The 27,682-nt window shown below is 44.6% G+C and overlaps 1 protein-coding gene across 2 annotated transcripts in view; it reads right to left on the bottom strand.

Moving 5' to 3' along the window:
• RNASEH1 (ribonuclease H1) overlaps window positions 1-27,682 on the bottom strand; it is a 797,310-nt gene that overhangs the window by 517,739 nt on the left and 251,889 nt on the right. For both annotated transcript variants that reach the window (XM_078647871.1, XM_078647872.1), the window contains exon 5: window positions 8,420-8,474. In XM_078647871.1, the coding sequence (XP_078503997.1) occupies window positions 8,420-8,474 (55 nt within the window). The remainder of the gene's footprint in view (window positions 1-8,419; window positions 8,475-27,682) is intronic.

The raw sequence follows: 27,682 nt of genomic DNA, 5'->3' as shown, positions 1-27,682 counted from the left end.
TCGTCGAGGCTGGTCGTGATTCTGATGGTGTTCTTATGGACGATGGCTAAGCCTCCTCCTGTTTGGTTGGTGCGGTCTTTTCGGATGATCTTGTATGCGTCCGGGATAGCAATGGCTATGTCGGGTGCTGATGATGCGTTCATCCAGGTTTCTGTGAGGAAGGCGATGTCCGGTGACGCAGTGTCTAGTAGGTCCCAGAGTTCAGTGGCGTGTCTGTGGACCGAGCGGGTGTTCAGCAGGATGCACTTCAGGTGCTTAGAGTCGGAGCTGTGTGTGGAGGAAGAGGGTTTGGTGTAGGTCTTGATGCAGGCGAACTTGCAGGAGTGGCAGGCGAAGGGACCATGGGTACGTCCAGGGGCAGCTTCGTAGCATCGAGGAGTGCGTCCGGGGTTAAGGGCTAAGAGGGTGGCGGCGCCATACGTAATGCGGGAGGAGTGCGGTTTGCGGGGGCCAGGGTGTCTGGCGCTAGGCGCGGTCCAGGCGCGGACGGGCACAGACAGGCTTACCTTTGGCACACCTTCGGCGCGCATGGGGCGCGACCGCTGCGCGTGAACACTGCGCGTAAATGCATCTGTTATAAGTGGAGAAGTGGAGGGGGGAGGGGCGAGGGAGGGTCAGCTGGGAGGCGGGTGCGAGGTGTAGGGGACGGTCTCCAAGGCAAAACAACAACAAAATGGCCGGAGCAGCAGCAAAAACGAAACTAGAGAGTGGCTGGGCCAAAATCAAGCAGCTTCTGCGATTATTCAATAAAGCGCTACAGATATACAAAGCACAATTCAGTAAAGCGCTAGAAAAATTCAAAGCACAAACTTCTGAATAAGAGCAACACAGCGAGCGCTGAGAGTATAAATATTAATGCAATTCGGCAGGGCTTATCGCAGAGTAGCGCGATTGTACACAGCAGCCAGCACAAGAATACTTATCTAATGAGGGCAATGCGCGCAGCCTAACGATATCAGGAGTAAAGCAGGGAGCCAAACGATGCCAGGATTAGAGCAGGGAGCTTGGGGAGCGACCGCTACTGAGAGCGTCAGGACGGTCATAAAGAATTCTTCACCCTTAACCAGCCAGAGGACACGTCAGAATACAACACGAGGGACTCCTTTAAGGCCGTGATGCGGGGCAAATGCATTGCAGTCAACTCAGCCCTGAATAAGCAGCGAGCCGCTGAAAGGGAACTGCTTGAGGCGGAACTATCGGCCATTGAGCAATCATATAACCTCTCGCACACTAGGCAGACGCTGCGCAAACTCACGGCACTAAGAGGCAAGCTCCGGGCCATCTACAATAATAGGGCGGAATTTACCCTGCTTAAGCTGCGTAATCTTTCTTACACACAAGGCAATAAAGTAGGGAAAGACCTAGCTCAGTAACTCAAAGATAAACGGGAGAGGGAGTATATAGGGGGTAAACAAGATCCCACGGGGGACATAGTCCATAGAGACGAGGACAAAGCGGGGCTGTTTGGGGAATTTTACAGGTTGTTATACTCTGCAGATGCTCTGGCAGCTGACAACCAGCAAGCATTTCTTGAAAAGCTGACTATCCCTCAGGTCCCCGCTGCTTGGAATGAGGAGCTTATAGCTTCGATCACTCTCGATGAGTTTACCTCTGCTATCAAAGCATTGAAATCCCATAAGGCACTGGGCACTGACGGATACACAGCCTTTCTATAAGACGTTCTCTCCTGACATCGGCCCCCACCTAGTTAGGCTTTTTAATAGAATGGCTACGGAGGGTGACAAAACTGGCTCCACGTCTGAGGCTGTGATATCGGTAATCCCCAAGACAGGGAAAGACCCCTCGCATTGCGCTTTCTACAGGCCTATCGCCCTCTTGAATATAGATGCTAAACTGTACTCCTCTATTTTGGCTAAGAGACTGAATGGCCTCATGCTGCTACTTATTCACCCGGACCAATCTGGATTTATTGCGGGTCGCCAAGCCCATGACAATACCCGACGCATCGTCCACTTAATAGAAAAGGGTCACAAATTCAAGATCCCAGCAGTCCTGGTCGGATTGGACGCCAAAAAAGCATTCGATTGCGTCGACTGGAAATTCTTATTCTCCACGCTTTCGGCGTTCGGCTTCTCCCCACAATTTATAAACATGATTCGAGCTAATTCTCGAAACCCAAGGTCTACAGTCCTCCCCCTTTACGCACTCCAGAGGGACACGACAGGGGTGCCCTTTATCCCCTCTGTTATTCGCCCTTAGTATAGAGCCGCTAGCTATCGCTGTTAGGGACAATACTGGAATAGAAGGTCTCCCCTTCACAGGGGAATCCCATAAGATCTCTCTCTTTGCTGACGACGTCCTCATGTCACTTGCGAATCCGATGGTTTCCCTTCCACACCTGCAGCAGGAACTGATCGCTTTGAGAAAGCAGCGGGCTTCAAAATCAATTTAGATAAATCTTATTTACTCAATCTCACCCTCTCACAGAAGGAGGTCCACCAACTTCAACCCCTCACACCCTTACCGTGGGCTGCTTCTTCTATCCAATATCTGGGGGTCTACCGGACGTCAACTGTAGAGAAACTATACGCAGCCAACTTTCCTCCCATTATCACTCGTATTCAAGAGGAGCTGACGAGATGGAAGCCTCTCTTTCTATCTAGGCTGGGGCGAGTCCACTCAATCAAAATGACCCTTCTCCCCAAGCTATTGTACCTATTCCAGGCGCTTCCAATAGAACTAGAAGGGGACTTCTTTCGACGGATAAAAGCGTTGATCCTACGCTTTATCTGGCAAGGGGGGCGCGTCCGCTTCTCATTCTTTCTGCTGTGCCGTGCACAACGGGAAGGGGGGGTAGGCCTTCCTGATATTCACCTCTACTATAAAGCTGCGCAACTCAGGATCCTGGTTGAATGGTCGCAGAAAGAATCGGAGAAGCACTGGCTCCATATGGACCGCAGTGTGGCAGGCAGGACAATATGGGATCTAATCTGGCGGGCAAAACCAGACAGGCCCAGAAACGCCTATCTTAGCATCCCCGCGCGTACCACCTTACGAGTGGGGGACTCTGTGTCGAAAGATGAAAGCTGGACAACATTTCCCTCACCCTTTACACCACTACACTTTCATGCGGCGTTCCCACCGGCGCGTCAAGAGGGACCCTTTGACGTTTGGCGGGAGGGGGGATGCCTGGCGCTGACCCACCTGTTCCACAACTACGACCCCCTCACATTTGAGAACTGTAAGAGAGATTATGGGATAGGAGACTCTGAGCGCTATCACTATACTCAGTTAATGCATTGGGCCTTAGGTCCCCAGATCCGAGAAGGGGCTACCCGTCCCCTTACTAAATTTGAGACCCTACTTGTTAAGTCTTCCTCCATGAAGGGGGCCATATCATGGCTATACAAACGCCTGTTGTCCACCACACTATCCCCCCAGTCAAGATACATGTCAATGTGGGAGGGGCTAGCCCAACGGGACATACCTGATGAAGAATGGGCTCACTTGTGGTCTGACATTTTTAAACTTAATCAATCTACGGACCTCCGAGAAGTCCACCTCAAGACGATGATGGACTGGTACTTAGATCCATCAAAACTAGTTTGAATTTTGCCGGGCACGTCAGATAGATGCTGGCGAGGATGTGGCCTACTTGGGGATTTCCGACACATTTGGTGGGATTGCCCGACTCGGCCCTTCTGGGAGGAAATCTTGGGACCGGTAAAAGATATGCTGGGATACCCCCATTCCGACAACTATGGCCGAAACCCTTCTGGGCCTCCGTGATCCCATGTTAGAGCACCAGACCAGGGCGGACAAAAGAATAATGTGGCTGTGTATTGGGGCCGCCAAGGTTACTATCGCAGCAGCCTGGAAGAAGAGGGAAGCACCAGCAATATTCCTGTGGCATTCCTGCCTCTGGAAACTGTTGAGCTTAGAACGTATGTCTGATATTTTTAAAGAGGACTTCAAGAACTTCGAGTTTAGGTGGGGCCCTCTGGTCTCCTTCCTTTCCCGGGGACTCCCTTCAGCAGTCTGTCCCGCTACAGTTCGGGCTCTCCATCTTTTCCAACTCTAAGTAGACCCCGCAACTGCAGGTACATGCCAGGTCTATTGAGGTCACCCCCAGAGTAGGGGGTGGGGGGGGCGGAGGGAGGGGAGGGGGGGTTTATTGTTTAGTTGTTTGCCTCTTGGTATGATTATTAGTTTAATCTCAAACTGTGCTCTGGGGGAGAGTCCCGCTCATCCACATCCACTGGGACTTTTCATTGCAGTTGGATTTGTGAAGAACACCTTTTCCGGCGGAGATGGAGACGGAGCTGCCGCGGGCTCTTACTGACGCTCCCGTTCGAACTGGTTGCATCTTGTACCCCTACGTCTTCAGAATCTGTGTCCTTAAATTGAGCTACGAGATGAGAATGGGTACAATGTCCTGCATAATAGTGTTCTTCTTTCTATGTATCATTGTTTTTGATATCAACCTAACTCTACCCTGCGTGGGAAAATGGGCGAATTGTGCCTTGAGTCTATTTTTAAAAACGAATAAAAACATCTTTGATAAAAAAAGGAGAGCTGATATCTCTATTACCCAACCTGTTAAAGTCCTTCATCGGACAGCAAAGCCTATATTTAAACTTAATCTATACTTATGCATTACAATAGAAGCTATTTGCATAGCGTATGCCACGAAATGACTTGGCTTAAGGCGCTGGAGCAACCATGTGTCAATGGCTTGTTCAACCGAGTCACACTCGCCAGACATATATATATATATATATAGATTGCATTTCTGTATAGCGTGAATGGAATTGAAATGCTTTTCGTAAATACCAATTCCATCCCACTAACTCTGATTTTTGTTAAGGTGCAGGCACGAGGATATTACATGATTTGCTCAGAATCACAGGATGTTGAGATGATGCTGGGACTTTTACTATGCCCCCTATTCTGTCAAGTAAGAATGCTTTGTCTGTTTTCCATTCCGTGCTTGGCTCTCGCCCCTATTCTAAAACGATACAATATGAATCCCGCGGCAGTATTTAAATCGGGCATTCAATGTTTTATGACATCTGCCACCAGGACCCGCCCTCAACGGAAAAGTCAACGTTACTTACAAATGATATGCCGAAAAAAATGTTTTAGGTACAATCATGTAACTGTTAAAAACACAATGTTTGTGCAGCAACAATAACAGTGGCAAGCACCAGTTTCAGCGACAGATGCACCCAGTGAAAAGGACACAAAACACCCCAGAAAGAATCCCGCCAACGAAATGCACGTGCTCATCCCGGGACAGAACCCTGCACCAATCAGCCCCTAGCATGCCTCTGTGCAAACCATACTCAGCTCCTGCTCCTGTCTGTCACCAGAGACCTGCGCGCAGAAGGGGGTTATGCTGCCACCAGCCCTCACCCTGTCCGAGAGTCGCACGTGCTCCAGAAGGGAACTGGCGGCTTAAGTGGCCAAGGATCAGGAAACGTAAGCTGAGCCCCAGACACTTTAAAAGCATTGTATACTCGTCCCCACTGAAACACACCTGGTCCTATGTGAATAATCACGAAAGTGAAAGCAACCGCGCTAAGGAATTGGTGGCTGAAGTGGCCACGGAGCAGGAAATGTAAGCTGAGCCCCAGACACTTTAAAAGCATCATAAACCCGTTCCCACTGAAACATGCCCAGCCCTATGTGAATAATCACGAAAGTGAAAGCCACAGCACTAAAGCCACACTAATTAGAAACAGATGGCCCCCTAAAGATAAGAAATTCCTTCAAGACAGCCGAAAAGCAGATGATCCAGTCCGGACAAAAAGGAAAAAGAGCAGCAACCAAAAAGGCTCAGTTGCAATCAAAGGCCAGAGTTTTCCTTAAACGATGACGCCGGCCAATGAAAATGAGGGTCAGGGCTTCAAGTCCTCTTCTCAAATCTCCTCATCCACGATATGTCTCGCAGAGTGAGCAGCGCTTGCGCACTGCAACGCTAGGCGAGACCTAAAAAGGAGACATGAGCAGGGTGCAGATATGGATGCCTTTGATAGGCTGAAATGGGCCTTCCTGTCCCACACGTTTCCTATGCATGAAGGCCTAGACGAGGGATTCCCTGGGTCGGATGCCAACATCTCGGGTGACCCTATTTCACCCTCTTACACCACAGACCGGATTGACTAAAACAGACTCTGGTTGGGAATCAGACCCATCTAAACCCTGGTCCCTGGCCTGGGAAGTACAACCCCAAAATCAGAGCATACCCCACAATGTGGTAGCATCACTGTCTCGGACATGTTTGAACCAGAGGATGAAATAGACCCAAACTCCTCTGAATGGTTTCCGGCAGAAAAAGTGAAGACCTATGTGGCGAGTCGCCTTTGAAAACCTGTGTAGAAAGATGCTTGAGAGCAAATTTGGGCGGAGTGCCCCTACCAGTCTCTGGAGGGGAAGGTAGCTACGACCCCCGAAATTGATACGAGGATGGCCACATTACTTAGGAAATACATTAGGGAGCTGAAGAAAGGCACCAACCATTCTTGGAGGTCAAGCCAGGATAAATTGTTGGATACTACTGGGCCCCTTACAAAAATTCTGGATATGGTCAAGGAGACCACGCAGTCTGGTTCCTTGATACCTCTGGAGGTGTTGTTGGGGTGGGCCCAAAAGCTGTCATTTTCTTGGATCATGCGAACAGTGCCCCATCTACAGCTACAACAAGCCTTTCTGACAAAGTTGGACTTGAAACTTGGGGACTTTGCGACGCCAGAGGCAGGTGCAATAGCGAAAGAGTGCCTGTTGGGGACCCATTTATTAAGAAGTTTGTTTCCACCTTCACATAACTAGAGAAGGTTGAAGCCTCCATGAAGAAAATCTTCGCCCCAAAGGTTTTCGAAGGGGCCGATCTTGGAAGAGGGCGCTTGAACAGCTGCTTCTTCTCTCAAACCCCACCTTGACGGGGCCATTGGCTAGATAAAACCAGATTCTGAAGCTTCTTACCCTCCAAAGGCTTCCAGAAACACTGTGGGGGGGAGAACCAACCCCTGTGGCCACCTGCATGAAGCAAATTCAGTTGAGAGTTCCCCCTTCTTCCCAATTAGAGGTGGGAAAGAAGGCTTGTATCAAGGACGTTATGAGACCCACTAGGCAGGCAACCTGTTGCAGCAAGGTGTACTGTCATGATAGAATGTAAAACTTCCTAGCTTTCGTAACAGAAAATTTCAGTTCTAGGTGAGGATTTTCTCACCCAACGATCATGCGGGTTTGCACCCTGCCCAGTCTTTAGGGGACATACAGGGAGAGGAAAAGAAAGGTTGCTGCAACAAATCCTCATACCGCATAAGTATCAGGTTACACTACTTAAATAGATTAATTTTAATGAATAATGTGCTGTCCAAACTTTTCTATATGAAACATGTTTGATATTCTTGGCGTGACACTGACTGATTATGTAGGGATGTGAAATTGGTGTGCGTTTTTATCATTGCAGGGAGTGAGACTTCTAAACAAGAATGAGAAGTACAGAGATATAGGAAGCAGTTGCTGGAGGAAAGAGGGTCAGAGAAGGATGACAGAGTATAAAGGACTTAAGGAAATGCGATTGGTTGAAGTTCCTGAGGCCCTACTATGTAAAATGTCCACTTTCCCTGTTTGCGCCCAGCGCTACTTAAAATAGGTGTGCCAGGTGCAAGATAAGTGATAGTGAGTCCTATTACAAAGGATGCGCTGCCCCTAGGGCCGCAGCAAACTCGTGCTGCCCTGCGGGCAGCGCATGTCTGTGAAAACACGGAGCGGCTGTACTTTCACAGTGCAGGCGGTAACCTGCCTGCACTTTTAAAGGGGGATAGACATCCCTTTGCAGGCTGGTGCCGTCAGTGACTGCACCCGCCTGCAAGGGAATGTCTGGGGGGGAGGGGGGGGGGGGGGGGGGTTCTCCCTCCAGAGGGTTGCTCTTGGGGGGACACTAACAGTGCTCCACTTTTTAGATGGCGCACTGTTAGTGCGACTCTTGAGAGCTCTTTGCCTCTGCACCCAGGTCTGTAATTTGGCACAGGCGCATAGGCAAATGGGGTGGCCCATGCAAATGAGGGAACAACCACTGAAGATGGCGCTGGTGTTTTATGTGCACCAACAGTATTAATATTTCAGAAGGGACCGCACAATCATCTGTGCAGCCCATTGCACCCTCAGGCACTTATGTAATACGACCCCTAGTTGTCTTTCCCAATGGTTTATGGGAAATGTATATATTTTCATTATTTTGTTTTATGGCTGCGGTATAAATAAAGTGGGGAAAGAAGAACATAATCCCTGTCTCTGTGTCCTCCCAAATATTTTAACTTTCCATTATCGGCGCTAGGAAATGTTATATTTAATGCAAAAATATTAGCCATGCAATGTAAAAATACCCTCCCAAAGTAATTTCCATACACATCAATGCAGAGGACCATGAGTTGACAAAATGCAATTGTACCTGTATTTCTGCTCTTTGGTTAGTTTGTCTTCCATCGAGTCTATCTCCAACATTTCTGCAAAAAAACAAAAACAATGCCCATATGTAAATACATATATTCCTCTAAAAGTGAATATTGCTTTTAAAATTGCAACTAGCACATAGATAGGCATGGAAAACAATCGGATTTCGTTTGTGGGATTCTATATTGAAGAAACAAAGCACAGATCATCACGAACAGCCATCTAAAATAAGCAAGGGACAAGCAATCTCATTCAATAGTATTGGTTTATTGGGCCCGGTCACCCACTTAGAAACTATGCGTCTTAGGCAAACGGTCCCAAAATATTTCCTTTGCTGAAGTTAGGTCAATTGATTCCACTAATGTAGTCAGTTAGCCAACTCAGAAGGCATTCCGACACTGCTGGTCGGGTTGTTGAACAACTAATTTCATTTAAGCAGCTGATTCCGCCGAAAGGCCCCTTTATAAAAGCAGGCATGCATTCCCTACGGAAAAAAACGGACGACGTCAAAGCCTCAGCAGAGACCTGGCTGACTTAATACAATCCAGACAGAAGGGAATGTACTAAATGTTATCCAGAGCCAACGCGGTCACATATAAATATATAGGTACTACAACTATAAATTGCATTCTCCATGCAAAGACCATTAAGGGCTTGCTTTATGTGATTGAAAATCCCAATTCATGCAAAGGGGCGATGAACTATTTTCTGGGGTGTATGCGCCATTTTCCCCTTGCTTGTGGAGGAGAGTAACTTCTACTGTAACGATCTTCAAATACTCTCTTACGGTTGGCGAACGCTACAAAGAGGAACGACAAACAGTAGTGTTAAATGCTATTAATTATTTATATTTTCAGTGACATGTTTTGGTTGGTGATGTGAAAGTAAACATTTTGGAGTTCTACTAAAACCAATTGGTCGTGCTCCTAAAGTTCAAAAAAGTAGATTGTGGAGGGGTACCATAAATAAATAAATATCTCTGCAGAAATGTACTCATGACACTTCGGTGGAATAGAAGCCCTGTTCTTTCTTGTATATGAGATGTACCGTAGCAACTATTCTAGCACTCCCTATTAATGAGGAAACCAATCATCTTCTGCCTTTGTACGGGTAGAAATACTGCTCAGGTGACTGTTCAAAAGGTGAATACAGCAGAGATGAGTAAAGAGAAATACAAGAAGACAACAGAAAAAGAAGCAATAAAGAAACCCATATAAACGGAGAATGAATCCAATGAAAGTACAAAGAGACCGGTTCTAAATGAATATCAGGCTGCAAACTGTAAATAAGAAGACCAACAGCTAAACTACAGGAAACACAGGGTGCCTACAACACAGCTTACATTAACGTGTAATCTAGGAAAGCAAGGGACACTCAGTACCATAGATACAGGAAAGTAGCAGGAATTGGTAAATGTTATCCAAGGCAACAAACAGTGTAGTTCCACAAATATGGAAGGAGGTAACTGAGTTACTAAAGGGAACTGAGATCCTTGTTGATGAAACACAGTGAAGATGCATACATTGTTGGAGCTGTGCAACACCAAAAGATGGAAAAGTGCAAGGGCTACTCTTGACATTCTGCAGGGAGGCAGAAAGTAGCCAAAATAGGCAGCAGAAGTAAGTGGTGCTATCATTCATTTTGAAAATGAAGTGTAGCGAGTAAACTCCCATACCCTGTTGGTGGTGAGGGACAGGTTTTATGGATCCTTTTTGGAGGAGCACTTGAACGCTCTTCCCCGAGTAACTTCAGGTATTGTGCAGAGAGTTTGTGTTTGTGAGGTGGAATGCTGGGATGTGTGGATGTGAGCTTCAGACCATAACTATGCTGGATAATATCAAACACCCACTGGTCGGTGGTGATGTTCCGCCAAGCGGGAAAGAAACCTTTTATATGACCCCCAGCTGGGGTTTAATGATCGGGGGAATGAGAGGTAAGCTCGGGCTTATTGGTGGTGGCAGATCCTTTGGGGGATCCACCTTTAAACCTGCCCTTTGAATGGTTTCCTCTGCAGGAGCCTCGAAAATAACCCCTGGGAGAGGTGTTTTGGGCTTGTGGTCGCTGGTATGATGTGGAGGCTTCAGATGAAGTGGTCTTGGAACCTCCTTCATTACCAATGGTCTTTTTAATTGTTTTGTATATATCTTATTTATCAGGTTCCATATTTTATATCTTCTTGTTTGGACAAGCCCTTATGTGACACATGACGTTATTCTTCATCCTGCCTAGGTCAGTCATCATACATTCTTTTCCATTCAATTTTGGACAGTTGGTATAGATTAACATTATCTTCTACGTTATAGTTGGCTTTCACTTTACATTGCTGTCCACTGATGGTCTCGGGGCTATTGGTATATTTTTATAGTCGTTAATTGTTGCACTTAATCTTATCACTACTTTGCCCCCCTCTCTTTTTCAACATCACCATCACATGGGTTATCTTTCTTCCTTTCTTTTCTTTCTCTTCTCTCCATTGTTAGAATTACTAATGTACAGCATATGTTGTGTTTTAGGCCCTTCTTCCTTCGTTTTTCTTTGTCACTACTATGTTATATATTTGTCAAATCTGTATTATATGATATCTTTTGTCTTATTTCACAGCCCTGAAAAAGTCTTTAGTACTTATCCCTAGTACTGACGAAACCCGTGTCGGCTGTCTTTTTGTCAAGCTTACTCCTATGGAATTTTGAATAAAGAACATGAGAACCTGAACTTCGTTGTTCATTTGTGATGTCCAACCATTAATGTTATTGGAAAACCTTTTGTTTATCGAGAAACAACCAGGAGATTTATTAATCTGCCCCTGTATACTTACATGTTAGGAATGTGCTAAATCTGACCCTCTTGTTTCATATGTATCTGGTCAATCTTTGATTGTCATTAAATCTCTCTTGGTAGTGGGGGATAGTGGTCTGTACAGCACTCCGTCTTCGTAATTGAAGTTTTGTTACATTTCCAGCACTTAACATATATCTAATTATTAATAGTGAATGTGCGGTCTCTTCCTTTTGGATACACCACTACCGTCTCTCCCTCTCTAGCTTGCTAGGTGTGTACCTGCACTCACTTGCTCTGGATTCTCACGTTAACTGATAGTTCAGTTTTCGCTTGACTCTGAACATCATCATGTCTTTATTTGATGATGATCGTGATAAATTGTTCAATGACATCTTCTCTGGACAAAACATACAACCAACTCCTACTCCTTCAACTAGTAGTACTCCCCAGGGCCTGAAACAACTATTCATCAAACTGGAGAGACTCCGTAAGGCGGAACTCTCTAGATGGTGGGACCTAACCACTTTAAAGAAATACATAGAGCTTAAACAGATCCCCAGGGGTCTAAGGGTCATCATATTCCCAACTTTTGAGGATTTGGATCCAGACCTCCTACAAGAACGGGAGTGTCTGATCTCATCCTCTTCTTATGGTATGATGGATCTGCTTATCAGACACGCAGAGAGAAAGAGAATCAAACTTGTGGAGGAAATAGAAAACATTGAAAATGAAATCAAAAAATTGAACTTACCTGAGAACACCGATAAGAACTTCAAAATTCTAAAGGAAGTTCTTAATGCTCATCAAACCCACCTACGTGAGAAAAAAATACGCAAACTGAAGAGGGACGACAATGACTATAAAAACGGTCGCATCTTCACTTTTGCTAAAAAACACGATGACATCAAACCACGAACAGGAGTGAAGGGCCTTCAAGGCCAAAAATCAACAGAACAGAAATCAGCTAGTGACTCAGATCTCTCTAGCATAGCAAGTGAGATTAGTGAAACTGGAAGTACCACTCCATCTACTTCCATTCAGGAGAACACCAGCACCCATAATACCTCTGCTTTTTTATCCGAACTAGAGCGGTTCAGAAAGGGTACGAGATTTGGTTTCAACCAAAGAACACTCCCAAGAAAAGAACTAGGAGGGGGGAAAAGAACTAGGAGGGGGGGAAAGAAATCCAGATCTCGCAGGCGACAAACGAGTAATCTTGGACGAGTGCAATCTTGAAGGTAGCTATCACGCCCAATTTTACCCTGTCGGGGTTATTGATCTATCGACCCCCCGGGAGTGAAGTGGCCTTTAGAGTTGCACTACCAGATGCTATCAGTAAACTGGCTGTAGGGTGCTCTAATTTCTCCATTATTGGGGATTTGAATCTGCACTTTGACAATCTTTCTAGCCCGTCAGTGTCTAGTTTTATGGCAGACCTAGAAGCGCTCCAGCTGGCTCAGTTGGTCTCACAACCCACCCATATTGGGGGGCATACTCTCGACCCGTTTTTTACCAACGTGGCGGAAGCCAGTATTACTAGCCTTACACCGCTGGCATGGACTGATCATTATTTGATACAGATCCAGTGCCCCGTACCTGTCACGCAGCCCAAACCAGTGGTGTGTCCTACTCCTAGACGGCGCTGGAACAAATTGAAGTTGGACGAGTTTTACCATCTCTTGTCGTCCGACCCACTAGATATAACGGGGGCGGTAGATCAAGGCTATGATGGCTTCTGTAACTGGGTGACTAGGGCATTAGATTCCCTCATCCCCATAGTCTGGTGTAAATCAGGGGCTAGGAATGCCAGCCCATGGTACGACGCTGCGTTGCGGGCACTTAAGACCTCCTGTAGGCGTGCAGAGCGGGCATGGCGCAAAACCTACAACAACCAGGAAAAGGTCTTGTACCAGGCCACTGTGAAACTCTACCATCGAGCAGTGTGCAGAACCCGCGCTGCCTTCTATGCCTTACAGTTTCGGATTAGTGCTAACCCCTCTAAAACCATCTTCAAGGTGTTGAAAGACCTTACCACCAAAAAGGTGACTGCGATCCACCAGAGCTCTGTTGAGCATTGTGAAATATTGGCGGATTTTTGTGTGGAAAAGGTCAATACTATCTACCGGGCTTTCCCGTCGACTATTCCACCTGCAGACACACCTCTTAAACCCTTGACCTTCGGGGAATTGCACTCTTTTCCGATTTTAACAACTGAAAGTCTTGGCAAATTGGCTGGCCAAGTGAGGTCGGGATCCCCAGCAGATCCGCTCTGTCCGGCTGTGTTCAAAGATCTTGCGATGCATGACATCTCACCGCTATGTTCTCTGATCAACACGTCGCTTCCATCCGGCGTAGTTCCACACAAGTGGAAGCAGGCCATGGTCCGGCCTATCCTCAAGAAACCTAGCCTGGATGGGAGCAAGCCCGAAAATTATCGGCCAATATCACTTCTGCCGTGGCCCGCCAAGGTGACTGAGGCGCATGTCAACGCGGTCCTCTCGGAACATCTATACCAAGCCGATATCCTCGATATGACGCAGAATGGGTTTCGAGCAGGCCACAGCACGGAGACGGCTCTGCTGTATATGGTGGAGCATTTGTGCTCCGTGCTTGATGCGGGCCAAACGGCGGCGCTGGTGCTATTAGATCTGAGCGCCGCCTTTGACACCGTATCACACCCCATCCTTCTGCGTCGATTAGAGGAGGCTGGTGTCACTGGCATCGCTCTCCAATGGTTCCGGTCCTTTTTAGCCAATCGGACCGTTAGCGTGACCGTCCCTCCGTACCAGTCCAAACACCATCCGTTGGATCTGGGGGTCCCCCAAGGCTCCTCGCTGAGTCCTACGTTGTTCAATCTATACGTAAGGCCGCTAGCTGAGGTTGTTCGGCAATGGGGTATGACAATGGTGTCATACGCCGATGATACACAGCTAGCGGTCACGATCAGCGGGGATGCCGATGTGGATGCACCCAGATTCCAAGAAGGACTGCGGGCGGTCGCTGGCTGGATGACGTCCAACTGTCTCCAGCTGAACGCTAGCAAGACCGAGGTCATGATTTTTGGCAAACAACCGGAACTTTGGGGAGGGAGATGGTGGCCAGGGGATTTGGGTCCTACACCTATCCCAGTCTCCGAGCTTAAAAACCTCGGGGTATGGCTGGATCCTTCCCTCACATTTGTGTGTCATACCAAACGTACGGCGGCCTGTTGTTTTGGCATTCTACGGGGGCTCCGTCCTGTGCTTAAGTTTTTTGATGCTGCCACCCGGCAGCTTGTGATCCAAGCCACTGTTATCTCCAGGCTGGATTACGCGAGTTCCCTATTCGTTGGTCTGAACCAGGTAGAAATTGGACGCCTGCAGCGGATTCAGAATGCCGCTGCGAGAGCGGTGGTAGGACTACCTAGATCATGTCCTACCTCCAGTACCTTGCGCTCGCTGCATTGGCTCCCGGTGGCCCAGCGGATTCAGTTTAAAGTCCTCTGTGTCGCTTACAAAATACTCAAAGGGGTCTCCAGCCATGATTCTGTCTAAACTTCTGGCTCACTACACTCCTGCACGAGCATTAAGATCTGCTGACTTAGAACTAGCTGTTGTCCCTCACTTCAAGCGCAGCAGAGCTGGCGGACATTCTTTTCAAGTTCGTGCAGCGATGTTGTGGAACTCCCTTCCCCTGGCGATTCGCGCCCTCAGGGACTTGCTTTCCTTCCGCCGTGCACTGAAAACCTTCCTGTTCCCTTAGTTTAATTTTACTGTGTGTTATCTTGTTGTGTTGTGCTGCTACCTCGTCGCGGCGCCAGGACGCTCCTTCGCTGGAGCAGCTGTGCGCCTAATAAAAAATGCATAACATAACAGTAACCAGATCAGTTTCGAAGAATCAGAGCAAGTGAGTACATACAACAGTGCATTGAATGTCAACGTAAACAATGACAGTACATACAATGATGTAGCCATTATTAATTTATCTAAACAAGTTTTGAATAATGACGAAATCAATGTTTTGAAAAAAGGATTAAGTTTTTGTCCCGTCTCAAAACCTGACTATGTGCAAATTCATGTAGATTTGTTTAGATTTGTACGTGGCTTGAAATTAAAAAAGTTTTTTGCAAATAAATCTACTGATTGTCAATTGCCTATATACACTGCTGCTAAATGTGGACAGACTATCCAAGACATTGAAACCACAAGACTTCTGTTGTCACTGGACGATAGTCTAGAGAGCATTCCTAGCATTGAAGACATTCTGGTTGATCTTAATATCACAACTGATGTACAGATTAACAGTGGACTCAAGCAGAAATCCACCTTTACTCCCATATTAGCCCTCGATAATATGGTTGACTGCTTTTACAAGGCAGTGACATCAGATTTATACAAACCTGAGGACAGACTTCAGAGTAAACCCTACAGATTCAAGGACAATTTATCTACGGTAGAAAGAAAGGCATTGGAGCAACTAAAGAACTATTCACACCTTACCATCAGAGAGGCGGACAAAGGAGGCAATATTGTCCTGATGGACAACGACCTCTACTTAAATGAGATTGAAAGACAACTTTCTGATATCAAATCTTACACACTCATGCCTCACGACCCCACTCCCTCCACAATCATTTTGAATGAGAAGTGTCTTCGATATTGGCAAAGTTTAGGACTCCTGACAGATTCTGAATTTAAGTATTTATTCAACCCAGCTCCTAGGTCAGCATATATTTATGTACTCCCCAAGGTACATAAAGACTTAAACAGACCCCTGGGAAGGCCCATCATTTCCGGCATTGGCGGACTTACAGAGCATATCTCTGAATATATTGACCTGTTTCTCAAACCACTAGTCATAGAACTCCCTGCATATATTGAGGACACTAAGGACTTGGTCAACAAACTTGAACATTTTCCTTGGTCTGATGACTACATCTTAGTTACACTAGATGTAAATGCACTTTACACCAGCATACCATTAGATAGACAGGGGCATGGAGGCACTCAGATTCTTCTTATCAAAGAGAGACGCTTGCCTCTATGACCATACAAGAATGGTTTTAGAGCTCACTAAATTGACACTTGAAAATAACTACTTCCAACATCGTTCCACCTGGTATAAACTGCATTCAGGTGTAGCAATGGGGTCTAAGTTTTCTCCTTCCTTTGCTAACCTGTATATGGGTTTCTTTGAATTACACCACATTTGGAGAGACTGTCCTCATCATCTGACCAATAATGTCATCTATTGGGGACGTTATATTGATGACGTGTTGCTCATTTGGAATGGAGATACTGCCTCACTGTCTGAGTTTTTCGAACATCTTAAGCAGAACACGTATAATTTGTCCTTCACACATAGCTTTGATAGGAAACAAATTGATTTCCTTGATGTCACGTTATATGTTAGGGAGGGCACTCTTGAAACCAAACTTTTTCGTAAAGCCACGGCGTGCAACTCTGTTTTGCACGCTACTAGCGCACATCCAGCTAGCCAAATCCGGGCAATCCCCTTTGGGGAAATGACCCGATTGAGAAGCAACTGCAGCAGTGACAATGATTTCAATTCTGAACTTGACAAACTTACTGGACGATTTACTCAACGTGGTTATAATTCAGAAATTCTCGAAAAAGCCACGACGAGAATCAAAAAATGCAAACGGACTAACTTGCTCAGAAATAACCGAACTAAGAGGACAACAACCACTAGACGCACTGCATTTATCACCCAATTTCATTGCAAGAGCAATGATGTTTACTGCATATTGAGAAGGCACTGGCATCTCCTTAAATTAGATCGTGACCTTGACCCTTTCATCACCAAGGCCCCACAAGTCACTTATAGAAGAGGCCAAACCCTGCGCAATCTTCTGGCACCTACAGGTCTAGGCACCGGTACTCCAAGCACCAAGATCTGGTTTCCCCCGAAACTAAAGGGTTTCTTCAAATGCACAATGTGCAATTTTTGCCAGTTCGCATGTAACAAGCTCACGTCGTTCTGCTACAATACTGGGAAGACTCATAAAATTTTTGATTTCATGAATTGCAACACAAAATTTGTGGTGTATTGTCTTATATGCTCTTGTAACAAAATTTATATTGGCAGTACCATCCGCCCATTGAAAGAACGTATACAGGAGCACATAAGAGCAATTCATACTAACAATTCGAATTACCCATTTGCGGTACATTACAATAATGTTCACAAATCGTCAGATCTGATTAATATCAAGTTCCATGGCATTGCCACCATTAGACATGATCCACGTGGTGGCAACAAGACGACGGCTCTAAGAAAACTTGAAACCAAATGGTTGATTAGATTACGAGCTGTTGACCAGGGACTGAATACTGACAGAGAAATGCATGTATTTGTATGAACACCAATATCATGGAATCATATTTGCCATTGTTTTCATATTACAGAGAGGATGTCCATCTCACCTGCTGTATTTGCTGAATTTGTTATATTGTTTAGCTTGTTTCTCGTCCCCCCCCCCCTTTTTTTGATAATGTGGAAAATTTGTAACTACTTACTTTATGGTCTGAATTCATTATGTGTGTACCACCCATACTAGCAATGTCATTAGATCTGCAGGTTGGGACTCTTTGATTTTGTCCATTCAGTACAATTGATCTTGTTAAATAATCTGATCTTATGATAATATGTGATACTGTTATACATCAGTAGATAAGCACTTTTATGCGAGTCGAATGTCAGTAGACGAGCATTCTGATGTGAGCCTGACACTCAGGGGTGTCTGAGTAACATTCCTATTGTCCTCTTTCTCTTTTAACATTCGACTGTGTGGTATTAATATGCCTACCAGCATAGTCAACAAGTGAATTAAGCCAACTTTGGCGGTCTATTTTATTTTTTAGTTTTCACATATTGTTACTAACATTACTATTTGAAATGTATTTATTATGGTGTAACATTACTCTTCTTAGCACAATTGGCTCGCATTATTTATTAATGCGATTTTGTTTTTATTTCTATTTATTTCCTTGTCCTGGTTAATTTGTCATCTTGACTGTTGGGTCTCCTTTCCATATCTTGTGGGTGCACAACTCAAGTCTTGCACCATGTCACGTTCATTAGATTTACTTATATCAAATACTATGTAGTGTTTACATACGTTTTTATGAAGCAGACATGATTTGCCTAATTCCAACATGGCGCTCCCCATTACTTCTCCTACGAGGTCCATACATCAATTATATCTCGTCCTTTCTTTATTTTGGGTTTCGCCCAGGGCGGCGGTCACGTGACAACGTATCTCACAACTTCCGCATATAACGCGGTGCCTTTCACGAGCTAGCCCGTTTTACTTATTCCGCTATTATACGGACTGGACTCTACATGCTTCTCGGTAAGTTAGGACAGCCTCGCTGTTTACATTCTTTGGCGTTTTTTGTCTTTCCGTTAGATACGCCACTCGCTACACCCCTGATACTCTCTTGGGGTTTAACATTATTCCTTTTATTATACTTGCCAGGACACGTTCGCTGTATATATTTCGTGGCGTGTTTGCATGAGCCTATATTATGCAACATGTCATAACACGCTCGTTGTACATATGTCGTGGCATTTTTGTATGAGCCTATACTGTGTAACTTGCTGCGCCCCTGATAATATCCTGGGGTTTTATGCTATCATCTTTGTGTAAATACTGTAGGACACTATTACATACATCCCGTGGTGCTCTCGCATAATTGCTTTATATGCTAATCGCTACACCCCTGATATTTTTCTGGGCTATAACGTTACTCTTCTTTTTTCTTTTTTGTATTATTTCAGCTACAGTGGGGCTTGGCTGCAGGTAAGCTGGGTGTAGTGGGTTTTAACCAATTTGCCGTGTTAGTGCCTTTTTCCAATTCGGCTATTTACAACTTTTAGAAACCCAATTAATCTCCATTCTTGTAGGGCACTATTGTATGCATCTCGTGGCGCTCTCGCTTAATTGCTCTATATGCCAATCGCTACACCCCTGATATTATGCTGGGTGTAACGCTACCCTTTCGCCCCCCTTTTTTTCGTATTATTTCAGTGGGGCTTGGCTGCAAGTAAGCTGGGTGCAGTGTGTTTTAACCAATTTGCCCAGTTAGTACCTTTTTCCAATTCGGTTATTTACAACCTCTAGAAGCAATACTAATCCCCAACTTTTTCTTTGGCAGTATATTGGAATACTCTTCCAGGGACGTCCATTATATAAGCTCACACACCTACATGTGAGCACAGGACTGCACCCTCTACAATCTCAGCATCCACCATCGGGTATGACTTTGTTACCTTTGCCAGCCAGTGTATACTTATTTAGTTGATATGATCCTTGTTTTATTTCTTTATTTTCACTGTGTTACGCTTACGTCTAATTTTTGCATTTATACATTTGTTCATTGAGGTGCATATATTACATTTTCCTTCCACTGCAGGACAATTTGACTAATACAACGATTAATCCTCCGGCCTGATTGAACATACTTGGTCACGACATCCGCATGGGGGAACCTTGCATTTGGTGTATGCAGGTGCCTTTATGTACGTTATTGTTTCCGGTCATCACACCCTGTTAATGGTTATAGGATCTATCAATTGGGAGCTTTATCCATAGTTTTCTTCTATATCCCCATTTAGAGTCTTTCATTTTCCCCCACTTATTGCATTCCACTCCGCAGGCGACCGTGTATGTGATATGGGGTTTGTTAAGATGCGGCAGGCTTTTTAACTAGTTAACAAGCATTAATTCTTCATGCAGGGGGGTTTAGATCCTCCATGACTCTAGGTGATTACTTCATTCCAACCCAGACTCCTTTGCATTTGTTACCAACACTATATGAGTGCAGCAATATATCTTTTGCTTGTTGAGCCACACATATCGTGACTCTGCTTTTCTAATCTTTACTAGAACTTCCCAGGTGCTTTATTACGACACTTGGACCAGGATGCTTTGATTCTATATTCTTCAATACTTGTACCATGACTTGACTTCTCGGATTTTCTTTTTATATGGTAAGCGTTATTTGCGCTCTGTGGGGGCCTTGGTCCTCACTATTTTGGATCACACGAGGAGGCCCTTGTTGGATCTTATCTTAAGTATGACTAGACTCTTGGTCTTTATATCACATGTCACATTTCCTATCTTATTTGTCTCTGTTGTGGAACCTTCATTACCAATGGTCTTTTTAATTGTTTTGTATATATCTTATTTATCAGGTTCCATATTTTATATCTTCTTGTTTGGACAAGCCCTTATGTGACACATGACGTTATTCTTCATCCTGCCTAGGTCAGTCATCATACATTCTTTTCCATTCAATTTTGGACAGTTGGTATAGATTAACATTATCTTCTACGTTATAGTTGGCTTTCACTTTACATTGCTGTCCACTGATGGTCTCGGGGCTATTGGTATATTTTTATACTCGTTAATTGTTGCACTTTATCTTATCACTACTTTGCCCCCCTCTCTTTTTCAACATCACCATCACATGGGTTATCTTTTTTCCTTTCTTTTCTTTCTCTTCTCTCCATTGTTAGAATTACTAATGTACAGCATATGTTGTGTTTTAGGCCCTTCTTCCTTCGTTTTTCTTTGTCACTACTATGTTATATATTTGTCAAATCTGTATTATATGATATCTTTTGTCTTATTTCACAGCCTTGAAAAAGTCTTTAGTACTTATCCCTAGTACTGACGAAACCCGTGTCGGCTGTCTTTTTGTCAAGCTTACTCCTATGGAATTTTGAATAAAGAACATGAGAACCTGAACTTCGTTGTTCATTTGTGATGTCCAACCATTAATGTTATTGGAAAACCTTTTGTTTATCGAGAAACAACCAGGAGATTTATTAATCTGCCCCTGTATACTTACATGTTAGGAATGTGCTAAATCCGACCCTCTTGTTTCATATGTATCTGGTCAATCTTTGATTGTCATTAAATCTCTATTGGTAGTGGGGGATAGTGGTCTGTACAGCACTCCGTCTTCGTAATTGAAGTTTTGTTACATTTCCAGCACTTATCATATATCTAATTGTTAATAGTGAATGTGCGGTCTCTTCCTTTTGGATACACCACTACCGTCTCTCCCTCTCTAACAGTATGATGAGTAGCGAAAGGACCCGCGAAGAGAAGGGGTCTAAAGGACACCCATTGCTTTCGCCGTTTCATTTTCCTGATAAAAGTACCCACCTGTGAGTCAAAAAGATGTTCCCCATCGAAAGGTAGATTAAAGTGGTTTTTCTGTGATTACGGTTCTCAACTGGAAGCACGGAGCCATGAATTCCTACGTAAAAGGACACTAGAGTTAACCGCCCTTGAGGCAGATTCAGCTGCATCTACGGAACAGCATATTGAGATTTGCTTCCCTTTCGAGATGATCACACAGCATCTCTTCTTGTGTTGATCTGGGAGATGTTAAAGAAGTGCCTCCATTTCATCCCAATGGGCTTGGTAATTTCAGGATTTGGCAATCCGCAAAGACTGGCCGATGTGCAGATACCCTTTAGCCTACAACACCTATTTTCTTTATCTCTTCATCTGGTGGAGAGGCACCACCAGTGCTTTGAGAGTTGGCCCTTTCTCGTGCAGTAGCAACTATTAGAGAGTCAGGTGGAAGCTGGCCCTGGATGTTAAGTGGATCTATTGGGGATGCCTTGTGTTACTTGTCCACCCTTGTTGTAGGGACCCCAGCCAAAAAGGGGTTGTGGAAAATGTCTGGGGTGTGACAGAGCATGACTTTAAGCATGGGGAGGTACTGAGAAGCCTGCAGTGTGGAAGAAAGTCTCAAAAAGGAAATCACCCTCTGTGGTTCAGTATGCAGATCCACTTTATGGAAGGTGGCAACCCTACCAATAAGATTGTGATAGGAAGTGTTGTCATCAGTAGGCGAGGGTTTTGCAGTGCATATGTCAGGATCTGTATTTGTTAATGAATCAGTATCGTAGGCATCCCAGGGATCATCCTGTGGTGGGATGTCAACGGTATCCTTATGGACCTGCTCCCCTATATCTGAATGGGGGGACCTGGAGAAGCAGGAGGTGAGAGTAAGTATTTTGGCAAAGGTAGGGGTAGTGGAGTAGTGAAAGGCAAAGAGCTTGCAGCCTTGTACGTTTACTTTTGCTGCTTCGGTGGAGGCGGCATGTCCAGGGCTTCTACAAAGGACAATTTCCATTAAGATGGATGTGGAGCAATTCCAGGAGGGCGGGTGATTATCCGGCCTCTAAGCGGATGGACCATCAGGTGTTTCTGGCAGGTGTCGATTTCTTCTTGTAGTCTATGAAGAATGTTCGACTAATACCCGATCCATGGCTGACCTTACTGCTGGGTGTCGTTGGTTTCGTCGCCGACGCAGAAGTTCTTGGCTCCGATAGCAGGGTTTTTTTTTATGCTGAAGGGTTCGGCTCTAAAGGTCAGCTCAGCTTCGAGACAGAAGTAGTCTGCCTCAATGGTTTCTTTGGCACAGGGGATTTATGTCCTAAGTTATTGGTTGGTGTCGACCATGGCATGAAGGCACTGGTGGCCAGGCAGTCTGTCTCTGGTGCTCCAGAGCAACTGTTCGACACTTCGAGGATGACTAATCTACATGGGGTCAGTGGCGAGGTGGGGGGGTATAGTACTCAAAGCGGGCTGGGGGAAGATCTTGGATTTCCATGTTGCAGTGGTTGTCATTGGGGGGGGGGGGGGGGAGGGGAGGTCTCTTCGCCTGTTCAGACGCTTTTGGTGTTCCACCTCAATGCCCATGCTGCCGAAAAGATCCGGGGTGTCATCTCCACTCCTAAATGACTGACAGTTGTATAGAGTTTTACTCTAACGGAAGGAGCTGCAAGCATCACAATCAGCCTTGTTGTCCTCAGGTGAGAGAGACACAGATCGCAGACTTGGTGGAGATCAGTCAGCTGGCATTTTGAACGACACAGGAAAGTAGTGGAAAGGTCCCACCACCGTGTGAACATGGAAACTTTCAAACATCCACCCCCAGTCACAGATCTGGTTTAAATCCATCTTTCTTTTGCTCACCATTTTACCTCAGTTTGGATCCAGCAATATGCAAATCAGTCTTGACCCTGCTCCCCAGGGGAACAGTCCAGTCCGAACTGCCAGGCTAGGTCCTCCCTGAAACATATTTTGGGGTATCATCTCATCAGCCAGGCTAGCTTGAATAAAGTGGCACAGCGAGCAAGGGACCCACGTCTGGGCATATCTTGGCCACTTAGGGCAAACAAAGCAGCACAACAAGATGGACAGAGTGCGGACACTTTTCAAACACGCACCACCCAGTCACAGATCTGGATTAAGTCCATTGTTCTTTTGCTCACAGCTACACATGCCTAGAACATGGAGTTTCAAAGAGCATTACTTGAAAAAACAATTGCCCAAAGCCCTCGGAAATCTATGAATCACGCAATGCTGGTTTTCATCGAATACAATTTTACATCCTTAAAAGATTTTACCTCTCTCTGGCAAAAATCAATCTTTTATTCTTGCAGCCAACACACTCTGCTCCCTTGTGAGATCCAATAGGCAAATTTCTGCCACCAGATATGGGGCTTTCCCAAATTAGCACTCCACTAGTCGGACCTTCTTCAGCATTTGGCAGACCTTATGGGAGTACCCAGATTGGTATCTTGTGAAGCCTGTTTATTGGGAATCTTTAAGTGGCCAAAGAACAGAGTTGAGTTTCCTCAATTTTGTACGTCTAAGTGCTAAGCTGGGGATTTTGGCTGAGGACACCCTCGCTGGTCATCAGAAGTCACTCAAATGAGGAATGTATACTGAACGTTGTCGTCAAGACTTGGACTGTGGTACTTTTTGCGCTTTTGCGTGCATCTGATAACACTGGTTCTGGCTTGTACCACATAGACTGCACATGGACTTTGGTTGAGAGCCTACAAGAATTTCGGGTGAGGTATCGCTCATCGATCCTAGACTACGGTGACCACGTTTTTTGTTTTAATTTGTTTTGTTACTGTTGCTTTGTCCCTATTTACAACTGGGTGTTACAATATTGTAATGGAGGCATATTGCAGTTGTCGCAGGATCTTTCTGTTTGTTTTTAAATTTGTAGGGAAGAGAGAAGGAGAGTATGTGTTGTGTTTATTGTTCTTGCTTGCATACTTGGGTTGGTGTGTACTTGGTCTGGCGTGGTTTTCCGTTATGGGTTGCCCTAAGTTTGGGGTGTAGTACTCATTACTGGTTTTTCCTAGATTTACATTTTGTGTGTTACGATTCACATTTAATGTGTTATTTGGTTGACTTTTTGTTGCCAATCTACTTCACCTTTAGTTTGGGTGAAAGAATGTTCATGTGATTTGGACTGCGTATGGGATAACACTCCCACTTGGAGTTTCTTTACGTGTACGCTCACCGTTTGGTTGGTGAATGAATGGTTTTTCCTGCACTTTCTTTAAGTGTTGCTCACCGTTTGGTTGGTGAATGTATGTTTTTTTTCTGTACTTTCTTTAAGTACTATCTGCATGTACACTCACTGTTTGGTTTGTGGGTGAATGGTTTTTCCTGTACTTTCTTTAAGTGCTAACTTGGTTAATTTGCAGATGACACTTTCTTGTGAGTTTTCTCTGCTTCTTACTTATTACATGTTTGTGTTGAAGCAATTTTAGGTTTTACCTGGTTATGAGTTTTTTTGTGTTTTTCGGGTTTTACCTGTGTTATGTTGGATTGATTATTATACTGTAAGTTTAATGCTTTCTGGGATCTCTTTTATTGTGTTTCAAGGTGTGTGATTTCATTGGCTTTTGAGTTGGCTTACATTTTCATCTTTGTTATATGTACTTGATTCATTTGTTCAATGTATTTTCATGCATCTTTATTTATCCTTCATTGTGTTTGGTTTCCTTAGGGAAGGGGATGTGTTATAATCTATTGCTGCATTTCCCTTCTCTATGGTTCCCTAATTTACTGCTCAGCCAGTGTGAGTGTTGGTATGCCTGAAAATATCTAGAATGCTGGAAGTATGATGTGGTCATGGAATGTTGGGTACTTAAGGAGCTGTGGAGTGTCAGTTGGTGGCAGGCTGAGCAGGACAGAGGTTGCTCCTGGTGGGGCGTTATATGGATTTACCATCTTCCTGTAATTTACTGATGCGATTATCTAAACAATAAATCTACTATAATTATCTACATTCATCTGGCTACAAAAGACTACCTTATTTACAATAAAGTCGACCACCCCAAAACGTTAAAAAAAAAAAAAAAAAAGTATTGTAAATAAGGTAGTCTTTTGTAGCCAGATGAATGTAGATAATTATAGTAGATTTATTGTTAGATAATCACATCAGTAAATTACAGGAAGATGGTAAATCTATATAACGCCCCACCAGGAGCAACCTCTGTCCTGCTCAGCCTGCCACCAACTGACACTCCACAGCTCCTTAAGTACCCAACATTCCATGACCACATCATACTTCCAGCATTCTAGATATTTTCAGGCATACCAACACTCACACTGGCTGAGCAGTAAATTAGGGAACCATAAAGAAGGGAAATGCAGCAATAGATTATAACACTGACCATTACTGTCAAGTGGGAATCAGCTTAGCCAGCTTCACTTGCTACATAGCACCGAGACCTTCTACATTGGGCAAAAACAAAAAGCAAAACCCTTCAGCGGGTGAAGAAGCCAGAAGCCTACATAGGAGCTCTATTGCCAGGGAATAGTGTATGCTCTGGTTGCATCTTGAAACACCACATCGCACCTTCACCAGATTCTACCTCCCCTTTAACCCTAGGGAGCCAGAAGCAGCTTCACATTTTCTACTGAGCTTTCTTTACTTCTATATCCGTTCTGTACTCCTTCTCCACTCACCAGCGTAAGAGTATTCCTCCTAGAAATAATACCTATGATCCTACTACTTTAGACTTCTACCTGGCCTATCATGGACGCCTTTATTGCCTTATGTGTACCTTTTCAGCTTGCCAGTACTTGACTGTTAATGATTTGTCTTGCTCGTTATCAGTTTGTCCAACTTTTAATGATTACATCGTAAAACCACTCCAGATGACACAAACTTGTAACTTGTCTTCTGCTGGATTCTATGTGGCTATCCTATGAGGAATACATGGTGTATTCTTCCATCGATGTAGCTTGATCCATACTGCATGACCAAGTATTATATTGTGGGCTTATTGTTGCATTATTCAATCTTTTATTTCCTGAGTGTACAGTTCTACCATTATGGCAAACTCTAATACAAATTATTTGAAAATAATCAGGAATCCAGGAGCCTTGCAGCACCGGAGGACACCATGCACTGTAGTATGAATCTGCATTACCGGGAGTGGAGCAGGGAAGCAGGGTTCTCTTAGAAACCTCTCAGGCACCATGTGACAAAATGGAAGATGCAGTGTGGGATTAGAGGAGCCACCAGGCGTTCCCCAAAAAATAATGCTGCTGAAACTCGCACTTAAGAAAAGGTTAGTTGTCACACGAAAAGCGAGTCCTCACGGGTTTGCCACTAGGCTTGGAACTTGCAGAAATGCACATGAGAGAATCTCTACTAATTGTTTCTTACATTCTCCGATTGCATGGGATGTCCAAAAGCCTCTACTTAAAACGTAATTGTGCCCTCTCCTTTGTTTTCATATGAGTGACCCCTTCCTTACCTTCAATTCTCCACAGGTCTCCTGTAGCAAACTATATATAGGCAGTCTGCCTTTACCCTATAATTAAATTTCTGTAAACTGCTGACACCGTATTTCGTAGCTCACAACCTCTACTCTTTTTAAACCATATCCCTGAAACCCAGCAATACTCCTTTTACCTATCATTCATCCCACCAATCATGGGCATGAACTCACATAACCCCCCAGCTAATAATCACATCCAATGCCTATAAATGTAATCTATCACAAAGGAACAGTAGTAAATGCATAAAATGGTTTCCTTGAGAACATAAGACTAATCCTAATAACCAACAATAACTGTTAACCACTGGATTAAAGAATTATCTTAGGTTCAGAGTATCGTGCTACTGGCTGTAAATAGTTTCAACCTCTCATGAGGGGTAGTAAGCGCTACATAAGGAAAATGATACTTACCACAGTATTCATCTGTTCTTGGCATATAGAGCTGTAGATTCATATGCTTTAGCATAGATCGCCATCTGGTGTTGGGTCTGGATGTTTGCACTTTGTTTTTCTTCCAAGAAGTCTTTCCAGTCACGAGGTAGGTGACTCCTCCTTTCGGTGATAGTGCGCATGGGCATCGACTCCATCCCAGATTGTTTTTCCATGAGGGTGATGATGGAGTTAGTAAGAGTAGTAAAGAGAGGTCCATGTATAATGTATCTAAGTAGGATAATACTGCAACAGATAAAGGTTTCTGGGGAGGCGGGTGGGCGCTTATGAATCAACAGCTCTATATGCCAAGAACAGATGCATACTGTGGTAAGTAGCATTTTCAGTTTGAAGCTTATGAGCTGTGGATCATATGCTTTAGCAAAGACTATACAGCAGTTATCTCCAAAGCGGTGGCTAACCT

This window comes from Lissotriton helveticus, chromosome 6 (assembly GCF_964261635.1).
Source record: "Lissotriton helveticus chromosome 6, aLisHel1.1, whole genome shotgun sequence".
NCBI lineage: Eukaryota > Metazoa > Chordata > Amphibia > Caudata > Salamandridae > Lissotriton > Lissotriton helveticus.
This window is presented reverse-complemented; position numbering and strand designations above follow the sequence as displayed.